Source organism: Anarhichas minor, unplaced genomic scaffold, assembly GCF_050575085.1.
Source record: "Anarhichas minor isolate MPS153535 unplaced genomic scaffold, ASM5057508v1 ptg000067l, whole genome shotgun sequence".
Lineage (NCBI taxonomy): Eukaryota > Metazoa > Chordata > Actinopteri > Perciformes > Anarhichadidae > Anarhichas > Anarhichas minor.
In genome coordinates, this window is record NW_027466513.1 from 3,883,915 (window position 1) to 3,895,000 (window position 11,086).

At 43.5% G+C, this 11,086-nt stretch overlaps 2 protein-coding genes across 2 annotated transcripts; one reads left to right on the plus strand and one right to left on the minus strand.

Annotated features, from left to right (window-relative positions):
• Positions 1-649: 649 nt before the first annotated feature.
• Positions 650-1,986, plus strand: c1qtnf4 (C1q and TNF related 4). The gene is made up of 2 exons (XM_076078834.1): positions 650-1,006; positions 1,195-1,986. Exons 1-2 carry the CDS (start codon positions 650-652, stop codon positions 1,984-1,986), a joined length of 1,149 nt encoding a protein of 382 aa, XP_075934949.1.
• A 5,286-nt stretch (positions 1,987-7,272) lies between these two features.
• Positions 7,273-10,950, minus strand: ndufs3 (NADH:ubiquinone oxidoreductase core subunit S3). Its single transcript, XM_076078766.1, has 7 exons — positions 10,856-10,950; positions 10,401-10,466; positions 9,760-9,857; positions 9,070-9,219; positions 8,747-8,872; positions 8,503-8,622; positions 7,273-7,725 (listed from the first exon to the last, which is right to left on the minus strand). Exons 1-7 carry the CDS (start codon positions 10,908-10,910, stop codon positions 7,552-7,554), a joined length of 789 nt encoding a protein of 262 aa, XP_075934881.1. The 5' UTR covers positions 10,911-10,950; the 3' UTR covers positions 7,273-7,551.
• Positions 10,951-11,086: the final 136 nt, after the last annotated feature.

The following is an 11,086-nucleotide window of genomic DNA, read 5'->3' on the forward strand; positions in this document are numbered from 1 at the left end:
TCATAAGCTAAAAATGTCAGGGAGAAATCCTCCTCCGTAAAACAGAAACGCGGTTTGACTTCAAACACACTGATCTGTAATGACCAGAAGTGAATTCTGAAACGATAAAACAGATTCTACATTCTGGAAATGAATACAAATACGAGGCTTAATACAGATGAGATTATGATGAGCAACAAACACAGTCCTCGGGCATTGTTAAGATCTTAGTATCGATGCTGCGTTACATTAATAAAACAGTGACATTTATTAGAAGCATCACGAGACGCCGGAGAGAGACGAGCTGCAGCTGACCATACGATGGAAAAGGTTGAAGGTTGCATACAATGAAATTACTAAGGTGTTTCATATTAAGAGAAAATAAAAAGAAAGTACTGCAAAAATCAAGAAACATGAATAAATAATAGAAAAGTTAAAATATGTACAATATATTTGGATTGGAATGAAAGAGCTGCAATGTGCAAAACATTAATTTTATTCAAATGTATTCTAGATATTGTAGCAACAGAGGTTACCTTTGATCTGAAAAAAGTCAAACTTTCTTTATACCACGCTCAGCAACAAAAACACTGCATCCATGTCGCAGCTGCAGCATTTCAATTTTAAAAGCCGTATATATGCAACATCTTTTTTTTCCCCTTCAGATACGATGCTGCTCCCAGCGAGCGTTCTGATTGGCCTGCTGTGCCTGAGCCACGCCGGCGGCGCGCTGGGTTTCGCCCGGCTGCAGGACAACGTGGAGCAGCGCTCGGCGTTCTCGGTCGCGCGGACCAACAGCATGGAAGGCGGGCCCAAGATGACCGTGACCTTTGATGCCGTTTACGTCAACATCGGCGGGGATTTCGACCCCAAGGCCGGCTTGTTCCGCTGCCGCATCACGGGCGCGTACTACTTCTCCTTCACAGTGGGGAAGTTTCCGCACAAGGACCTGTCGGTGATGCTGATGAAGAACCGGAACGAGGTGCAGGCCATCGTGTACGAGGAGAACGCTGGAGAGGAGAGGAAGGTAGGTTCGGGCTAGCCGTTTTCCCTCCAAGTAAATTCTTACAAAAGGTCTTTTATCATGTGGAAGCTCTCCAGGTGTCTCGCAGTGCATCATGGCTCTTATCACAGAGGGTGTGTTTGTGTTTTGGTGGGGATTGAAGGCAGAACCAGAATCTGGTGTAACGAAGCCTTTGGGTTCTCCATCCTCAGGTGCAGAGCCAGAGCGTCATGCTGCAGCTGGAGTTCGGCGACACTGTGTGGCTCCGTCTTCACGGTGACCCTCGCTACGCACTCTACAGCAACACCGGACACTACACCACCTTCAACGGTTACCTCGTCTACCCGGACACCTACGGCTTCCAGACGCACCACCACCAGCACCCCGCCCTGGAGCCCCACCAAGACAACCAGGCCACGGAGCACGTGAAGTCCGGAGCGAGAGAGGTGGAGGAGGAGCTGCAGCATCGGGAGGAGGAAGAAGAAGAAGAAGAAGAAGAAGAGGAGGACAACGATGACGAAGAAGAGGACGAGCAGAGATCCGCCTTCTCGGTGGGGCGCACCCAGAGCATCGTGGGAGTCGACCAAGCGGGCATGCCGCAGCACCAGCCGGTCGCCTTCGACACGGCGTTCGTCAACATCGGCCGGGACTTCAACGTGACGGAGGGGCTGTTCACGTGCCGCGTCCCCGGCGCCTACTACTTCTCCTTCAACGTGGGCAAGCTGCCGCAGAAGACTCTGTCTGTCAAGCTGATGAAGAACCACCTGGAGGTGCAGGCGATGATCTACGACGACAGCCAGGGCGAGAAGGCGCTGCAGAGCCAGAGCTTGATGCTGTCGCTGAAGCCGGGGGACACCGTCTGGCTCTACTCCCACCAGAGGGACGGCTTCGGGGCGTACAGCAACCACGCCAAGTACATCACCTTCACCGGCTTCCTGGTTTACCCAGACTTCCCCAACACCACCAGCAGCAGCAGCCATTCATACGCAGACAAGAAACCCTAGCTGCAGCACATGAGCGAGGGACTGAACATTGTGGGAGGAATTCATGCAAAAGTGGAAAAAGGATGGTTTGTGTGCAGAATACTGGCGGCTTGTCTTTGACGCTTCCTCTGCAGATGAATTCCTTCTCAAAGTCAGAGAGACCTTGGACTGAATGAATGAAAATCTCTATCCAGCTGACGGCTTCACAGGATTTCACTTCATCGCACTCGAAAACGTGGAAACCTTGAACGTCAGTGATGTGAACTCCAATCGAATGTTTCAGTCTAAAACTCAGTCGTTACCCGCTCACCTCTGTGTTGACCCGACTCTCGTTCACGACCGCCACAAGGAGTTCGATATCGTAGTTCCACGTCATTGCACCAAAAACAAAAAAAATAATCAATCTTGTGTCCACTTTAAGTGCTTTGTAATTCAAGTATTTTATAATTAAATCATTAATAGTGGGTGCAAAAGTTGACATACGTCCTCTGGTGGGAAAATAGTTCCTGCTCCCATTTGAGTGAAAACAAAATGTCAATTCTGGCAGAAACTAAATGGTGATTAAATACATCTGATGCATTTCTTTAAGCTATAATTTAGGCTCCTAAACCGCAGTAATGGAAGGGGAGTCTGGTCGTCCTACATGAAGGTGAAGAGGTTCATTTTGAAGTGAAATACTTTCTGTAAGTGCATTTAATATCCTCGTCAAAAGACTTGGTGTTTCTGCTCGTGTGTAAAAAAAAAAAAATAACAAAAAACAAAAAAAAAAAAAAACTTGACTTTCTTTATGTCTTTAGAGGCATGTGGAAATGTTATGAACAGTGCGTTTTTGTGTAAGAAATGAGTCGCTCTTTTCTTTTATTTCGGAGCGTTTTCTCGGTCGTAGCGAGAGAAGAGGACGACAGGACGAAGCAGACGTCGGTTTTTGGGGAAAACTGCGTCTCCGTACCGTCTGGACCATAATTTGATTTCTAATTCTTCAGATGACGACCACAGTGGGGGGGAAATTGAAAAAAAGCTTCTCCCGGGGCCTCTGTAATATGCATGTCTGTTTAATTTCACACCGCCGGGAGAAAGACGATGCTCTTCACATAGCGATGAACCTTGACTTCATGAAACGTAGTGTGATCACCATGTGACGTGATACTTTACAATGTTTGTATTACAGCTAACTGGAGATTTCTGTTTTAAACTATCGTCTGAACATCAATTTACTTACGTTTAAAAAAAAAAGATGAAACCACGCAAGAGTTTTATGAATTTAAATAAAAATACAGTATATTGGACTACAACTCTAAAGGGTTGGCCCACCTATATGTCCCTAACATAGGAAAGAAAAAAGCCGTTTATTTTTCTTTTCTCATATGAAATACCGGAGACTTTTAACTTTGCAGAGCTTTAAGAAGTACTACAATCAAAATAATCTGAGAAGGGAACAAGACTCTGGTTGAACTGCTCACAGCTCATAGACATTCAATATGCAACCTTATAAATGAAGATGATGAACAGTATAAATATCACATCCACACCGAGGCCATAACCCGTGTACAAGGGTTCACAGGTAGATATTCTAAGGGTTCAGTTAGAGGCCACTTCCCTCAGGACTCCTGCTGAATTTAGAAACCACCTAGCTGGTTCATGAACCCACAACAACTTAAGATAAAGATAAAATATTGATTCGTAAATGGGATATTTGGTTGTTGCTTGTGCACAAAGACAGCATAAGATAGAGAAAGTAAAGTGACAGTGGTGTTATTAATAATGTCACTTTTCTGTAAACAATTCCTCTAAAGAAGTGCATTCAGCACAGCGTTACAATTAAGATTCCTCTTGACATATTTAAAATGAGATATCTAAAACACCATCACAATAAACCTGGAAATGTATGAAACACACAGTGGCGAAAGCTGAACTTTCTGCCGAGTCATAAGAGTCTCCACCTCACAGCGGGTAAAACACAGGCCTCACACCTCCTCTGAAAACTAATAAGAGCCAGCGAGTCTCCTGCTTCACACTCTCACCAGGCCTCTCTCCATCGCGCCGTCACTAAATCGACTATTTCCTGTCTTCCACGGCTGCACTGACTTCTAAGAACGTGACACGGTTTTGGGACAATGAGATGCTAATTTTATTTTTCACAGTGTGAAATCATACTGAGCAGTGTGCCTCATTTCAGATCGTGATGTATTCCGTCACAGTCTGACCCCTTGGTGTGGTTTCTCTATTCCAGCCTCAGTGAGAGTTCAGAGCACAGCGGCAGACCGATGATTGCTTCTGTTGAACTTTAAGACAGACCTGACCCAGTTCAGAAAGTCAAGATCAGAACCACAGAAATAGAACGGACTGTGAACCGTTTCCCCCGGTCATTTGACTGGTACAAAAGAAAATGCAGATTGTTGTTTGTTGTAATGGTGACAACACACGTTAGTGAGGGTCGTAAAGTGTTCGCCAGGAAGACAGCGGACGGAGCTTCGTAGACGGGTGGCTGGCTAGTTAGCTAGCTAGCTAGCTAGCTTGTTCCTCTCTGGAGAGGGCGGCGAGTGAGGCGGAGGGACCATTAGACCACCAGCCTGCTGTTCAGCTCATTTTCTGTAACCGGTGTAGCATTAAAGCATGGTGGAATGAGCAAACATGGCTAGTTTGCTCATCCCACCATGCTAGTTTGCTCATTCCACCATGCTAGTTTGCTCATCCCACCATGCTAGTTTGCTCATCCCACCATGCTAGTTTGCTCATTCCACCATGCTAGTTTGCTCATCCCACCATGCTTTAATGCTACACTGACAGTAGTGTGTGTATGAAGCAAGTTGTTAAATGTTACTCATTTCCTCTGGCGCTCATAACGCTTCACACCGTTACTTCTCCGCTGCTGGTTTTGGCTCCGATCATCCTGCTACGTTGATTTGAATGGGAATGTCCGTTCTGCTCATCTTTCTGTTTCTTTGATCACAATTCGTGGTGTGTGAAGTGACTCGAGCATAACTCATCTGAAGCACTTGTGTGATGCATGCACGCAACAGAAAATACAGTGAATTAAAAAAAAATAAATAAATAAAAGATTTCTCATGACTTGCTGAGCAGCTTCACAGGGTCGACGCCTGTTTACTGTGTATTTCTATTAAGTGAATCGTTTGTACAGTAACTGACAATGTGTTGGATGTTTCTGGTCTGTGCTTTATTTATTTCTGATGATCCTGATGACTTGTATGTCGAGCAGACGTGAGTCAAAACACTGTTGGAAATTTTCCAAAATTAGTGAATTGTGTCCCAAAAACACAAATCCAACCAATAACTAAAAGAATATTAAAAAACAAAACAAACATTTTGACCCACGTCTTGTTTTCAGTAGTCTGGCTCATGTTGACTCTTTGAACATGTCTCGAGTATTTCTTACATGTACAATGAATGCTTCAATGAAAATGTTTGACAAAATAAAAACAAATGGAAATGTACGGCCTGAACTCTGATTGCATCCATGATGTGAACTAAAGATGGGATCAGCAGCAGTCAGAGGAACCTGATCATTCTTGATTTGATATTGTGTGCTGCAGCACCAGCTGCTGGGGGACTCCAGTATCACAGGCAGAGGACCAGCACGTCATCATGATCACAATTCAGATCTTCACAATCAAAGTGAGTAAGAATTAGTGGATACTAATAACTTCAAAAGGCCTTTAAAAACACAGTTAATCACTCAGCTTTTTACTGTGATTTTATGTATTTAACCAGTTAAAACCAGTTGAGATAACATCGAGCGCACATCGATCTAATACTAATAAAAACAAAAAGATAAATTATAAAGTATACAAAATATTTCACATAAAGAGTAAAAATAAAGTTATCCGACTTAACTAAATAAATGAGTTCACGATGAACATGTTATGTGATAGACAACCGCTTTTAGTTTACAAAATAAAGTGCAATATTTCAACATGTACGCTTCACGCCACAGAGCTCTGAAGTCCAAACAAACAATAAATTACATTTCTACAGATGCACTTTTGCAGCCTTTTTTATCAATTATAAAAACACAGTGAAGCGCCACAAGAATGAAGCAGAAAAGAGACAAAACTCATGACAATTAAACAAAAACATGTTTGTTTAATTGGACACCACAGCGGGTGCAACACACATTAATAAGGTGGCACTTCTTATAGAACCAACAGCGGAATAAAACATCACCAAAGCAACATAGATATGAACAATATAAACTCAGCAACAAACACACATTCAAGCAAAAGTGCAGTAATTGCGCAATGCACACACACACACACACACACACACACACACACACACACACACACACAGTTACAACAATGACAACATTGTGCTCACCTGTCTGACATCCTTCTGTGAGTCTTTGGCACCATAATAAAACCAGTCCCCTCAGCATCTCTGTCCCAGTATTACCAGTCCACAACCAGCAGAAAGGCCTCACTCAGGTCACTGAAATATCAGCTCCTCAGTGAAGTCACATTGGGGGACCATGAGCATTTTAACATTTAGCATGGTAGCAACACCCAGCATGCACCTGTTGGATGTGTTTGATTTTGTCCACTGAGCATGCTGGCCGGGTGGTGCATTAAATCACTAGATCGCTATGAAACCTGCATTCTCTCTAATGTCCACCAGGGGGCGACTCCTCTGGTTGTATAGAAGTCTATGAGAAAATGACTCTACTTCTCTCTTGATTTATTACCTCAGTAAACATTGTAAACATGAGTTTATGGTCTCAATCTCTAGTTTCAAGTCTTCTTCAATACAGCATGATGTTCATTTAGTACATTATGGTCCATTTAGAGTCACACAGACCATAAAGCAGGGGATGCTCGACTAATATCGATTAGTGGATTAACCAGTTGACCACTCACCTTAACATACACAATAAAGGTATTCTTATGGATTGGTTTGCTTTTCTTCTTATTCTTTTCACTATTGTACTGTTTGTTATGGACTATTTACCAAATCAGATTCCTTGTATGTGAAAACATAAACCATTTCTGATACTGATATACTGTATAAGGCTAAAATAAATAAATCTGTAATTGTTGTGCACTTTATAACCTGAACATTGAGCTGAGTAACTTTGACATTTGTCACTATTTTTGTTATTTTTTACAAACCAAACAATCGATTGATTGATTAATGGAGTAAATTAGCAGCAGATGAATCAATGATGAAAATAATCACCAGTTAATAGTTCAAAAAGAGCTCAGCTTTTACATCAATGCATGAGTAATAATAATCAAATGATAGATTATATAACAGTTAAGCAGTCACACACAAAGAAGAGTTTGTTACAGTAGCAAGAGTGTTTGTATTTTTTATTAAAGTCAAAAGTATGTGGACACCAAAAGTTAGGCTTGTTTTGTTTTAGGCCCAACTGAAAGGTAAAGAGTTACATTATCCACATACATTTAACCAGAAAGATACTGAAATAATAAAAAATGAACAGATCCACAACAACTCTAATGAAGGTTGAGTTATTACTGTTTTTTATTTACATAAATATTTCAGGTGTGGTTTGTTCAGGAGTCCCAGAATGACCCGACCAGACAGAATGTGGTGATGAAACAGAGGGACGCTTCACTTGGGGGCCTCGGGGGCCACGTCTCCGGCCTCCAGCTTGGGCGCGGCCTCTTTGGGCTCTCGGTAGGCGGGGAACACCTCCCACGGCGTGTTCAGGTCAAACTTCCTGAACTCCTGCGACAGCTCGACGGGCTCCGCCACCACTCGCTTCACCTCGTCATCGTAACGCACCTGCAGAGGGAACGTGCTGCAGTTTAGCAATTTACTACGTGAGAAGCCTTAATTAATGCTGACATAAATAATTCATTATTTCAAAGAAATCTATGTAGCTTCAGAAAGTATTTAGGCCATAAATTATTCCTTCTAAACACAAACTATTAAGGATTTTTAAGGTTTAAGGCGAACCCCGGATTAATTATCACAAGATCAATACATTTATTTCATTATTAAATCACAGGATCCTGCGGAGTTTTAGCTCATAAGAGTTTGGAGCACAGAAATAGAATATGAACAGAAGGGGCATTCCCATTCAAACAAACATGGCAGGATGTTCAGAGAGGCAGACATTTGTTACGCTTTCTGTTGCCATTGCGACCGTTGTAGCGGGCCAACTTCAGAATCAAAAAAATGTAAATTAGAAAGCTAGTGAGCTAACTAGCAGACGGCTGGCCGGTTAGCTAGCTTGCTAATTCCACCGTGCTTTAATGCTACATTGTGTCGAACGGTCTCACTCCCCGCATCGCTGGAAAAAGGACATGCTAGCTAGCTAGCTAACTAGCCAGCCGTTCGTCTCCGGAGCTGCAGCCGCTCTCTTCCCAGCGTGACGTGTGTTGTCACCATAACAAATATCAACAATCACCATTTGCTTTTATGACCACAGTTAAATGACCACAGAAAACGCTTTAACGTCCTCTCTCTTCCTATTGTCTGGGCACAGCTTCCATCCTGCCAATACGACGACACACTAGTCACACACACCGACGAAGCCGAATAAAGCCGACTGAGTACCTCTACGTATCCTGAGAGAGGGAAGTCCTTCCTGAAGGGGTGACCCTCGAAGCCGTAGTCCGTCAGAATACGCCTCAGGTCTGGGTGGTTAGCAAAGAACACGCCGTACATGTCCCAAACCTGCACAAACACACACACACACACACACACACACACACACACACACACACACACACACTTCTAGGCTCAGTTTGTCCGAATGTCAGTGGAATTCAAATAAAACCGGACCGGTTTCTTGACTCACCTCCCTCTCGTACCAGTTGGCGGCCATGTGGACCGGAACCGCAGAGTCCACCGGTGATAACTCGTCTGTGTACGTCTTAATGCGGATACGAGAGTTGTAGCGCAGCGACAGAAGGTGGTACACAATCTGTAAAGCAGCACACACACACACACACACATAAAAGACAAATAATACTCTCCTGTCAAAGCTTTATTTCACAGGTAAAAATGTGGCGTAAAATGGATTAAAAGACTATAATACTACAGTAAAGGGGCAGTCTTATCAGATTTGTTACCATTAATTGTCACCATTAGGCCATATGTCTAGGTGTGTGTGTCAGCTACCTCAAAGCGGTTCTGCCGTGATGGGATGTCAACAGCCGTGAGGTCGATCATGTTCCTGAACTGGGTGTTGGTGTGGTCCCTCAGGAAGGTCAGCACAGGGATCACTCCGTCAGGGTGGATCATCACCTCCAGCTCGTTGTAACAGCTCACCTAAACACAGACACACAGTAAGCCATCTGCATGTTTCTAAAATATAAAGTGATAAATATAGTGATTCTAATAGTTGATTAACTTGTCCTCCATATATTTACGGAACAAAGAGAAGATATCTGCCGGCTGTGATTGGTTGTTCCTCGTCACATGACGCTGCAGCGTTCATTAAGTTGAACTACTTTTTATCTCGGGGTGCCGTATAACACACAAAAGCTAAAAGTATATTTATCCAATTAAATGTGTCCCGATTGTCCGCTCGCAACAAAACAAAATCTGGTCCATGTGGCCACTCTTCATGTCAACACATACGAAGCAGATGAAGGAGGATTTTCTTCCTGTATTTGAATCGGACGGACGACTTCTTCTCGTCGCCGTTTTAATTTTGTTCTGAAGGAATGCGGATGAGTGATGTAGAGACACCGTATACAGCTCTGGTAGTGACAGCGACCTGTCAATCACAGTAAGCCCCGCCCATTGGTCGTTCAAGCACCGAGTAGCACACGAGGACTGTGAGCTCTGATCCTCGTATGAACTGACCTGGACCTGCTGGATATATTTGGGCATCATCTCAGCCACGTACTCCCCAAAGGCTGCCAGCTGGCTGTGAGTGACGGCATCCTTGGGCCTGACGGTGGCTGCATGGAGGACAGAGGAGACAGAGGTTAGGGAGGACTGGACAAGTCATCACTGCACTCTCCTGCTCCAGCAAACTCATCATTAAAACAAAACCACGTCATGATCACGCTCACTTAGGAGACAGGAAGTGCACTCCATTTAAAACCATTGGGGGTGCTTGTAATGACTCATCTGCTCTGTTATTGAGTAACTCTGGTATCACATACTATCACAATGGTAATTTTAAAGGAGACGGACACAGTTTTCATCGTGTATTTTAGTTTACATAATTAATAATGCTTTGCAAATAAATAAGTTGAGCCATGATGGTTGTTTCTTGCAGTAGTTTGTTGTTGGGGTCCTTGTAATGACGTTGGTGGGATGAGGGTTAAAGTGATCAATAATTACGACACAATAACATAATAAACATACGATTCTGAAATGGGCCAGTCTGCCCAATGAGTACTTGATGCTAGTACCTTTGTACTTTTACTAAAAGATCAAAGTACTTCTTCCACCACTGGTCTCCTGCAGCATCAGTTAGTTAGTTAATATGTACTTACGACTGGTTTCGGTGGTGGAGCTCTGCAGTCTGTTCTGCTGCTGGAGGAGACATGAACTTCTTGCAACTGGGGAACATAAAACAACAAGGCGTCAATAAATAAAATAGTAAAATAGTATAAACACGCCACTGATGACTTCATCTACAGAGCTGTAGAGGAGCTGGAGTGATGTCAGCAACACGACAATAATAAGAAGCAAACAACTCATAAATCTAGTTTTAAGACTCCTGCACGAGCGTTAATTATGTCTAAACTGTTACATAAATACAACATGAACTGTCCTCAGCGCATGCTAACGTTAGCATTAGCTAGCTCGAAGGTCAAACCTGACACATTTTAACGGGTAAAAAATAACACTGCGTTGTTTTCAGCACCAACAAACGACACGCATGAAGTATATGCATCACTTCAGCAATCAGCAAGTATAAAATAAAACAGGTTTATGGTCAGCTTACGGCTATAACTCCTTCCGAGACCTCCGCGGACGAACCGTACTAGGGACGCCGCCATGTTTGTTCCACAACCGCCTTCTTCTTCGGGTAGAAGACGTTTAGACTGTTTGGCGGGCTGTCGCCCCCTGGCGGGCCGGAGGAGGAGTGCAATGAAAGCCGCTGAGCTCAGTATTCGTCTCAATTTCCCTGATTTTAATCGGTATTATATGGAAATAAATACTCTATCTAAGGCAT

Excerpts from the sequence above, each read along its gene's own strand:
- c1qtnf4 (XM_076078834.1), top strand. The coding sequence starts at position 650 with ATGCTGCTCCCAGCGAGCGTTCTGATTGGCCTGCTGTGCCTGAGCCAC. Across the intron at positions 1,007-1,194 it reads ACGCTGGAGAGGAGAGGAAG|GTGCAGAGCCAGAGCGTCAT; the intron begins GTAGGTTCGGGC and ends CTCCATCCTCAG.
- ndufs3 (XM_076078766.1), bottom strand. The coding sequence starts at position 10,910 with ATGGCGGCGTCCCTAGTACGGTTCGTCCGCGGAGGTCTCGGAAGGAGT. Across the intron at positions 9,858-10,400 it reads CTCCACCACCGAAACCAGTC|CCACCGTCAGGCCCAAGGAT; the intron begins GTAAGTACATAT and ends TCCTCCATGCAG. Across the intron at positions 7,726-8,502 it reads CTCTCTCAGGATACGTAGAG|GTGCGTTACGATGACGAGGT; the intron begins GTACTCAGTCGG and ends TTCCCTCTGCAG.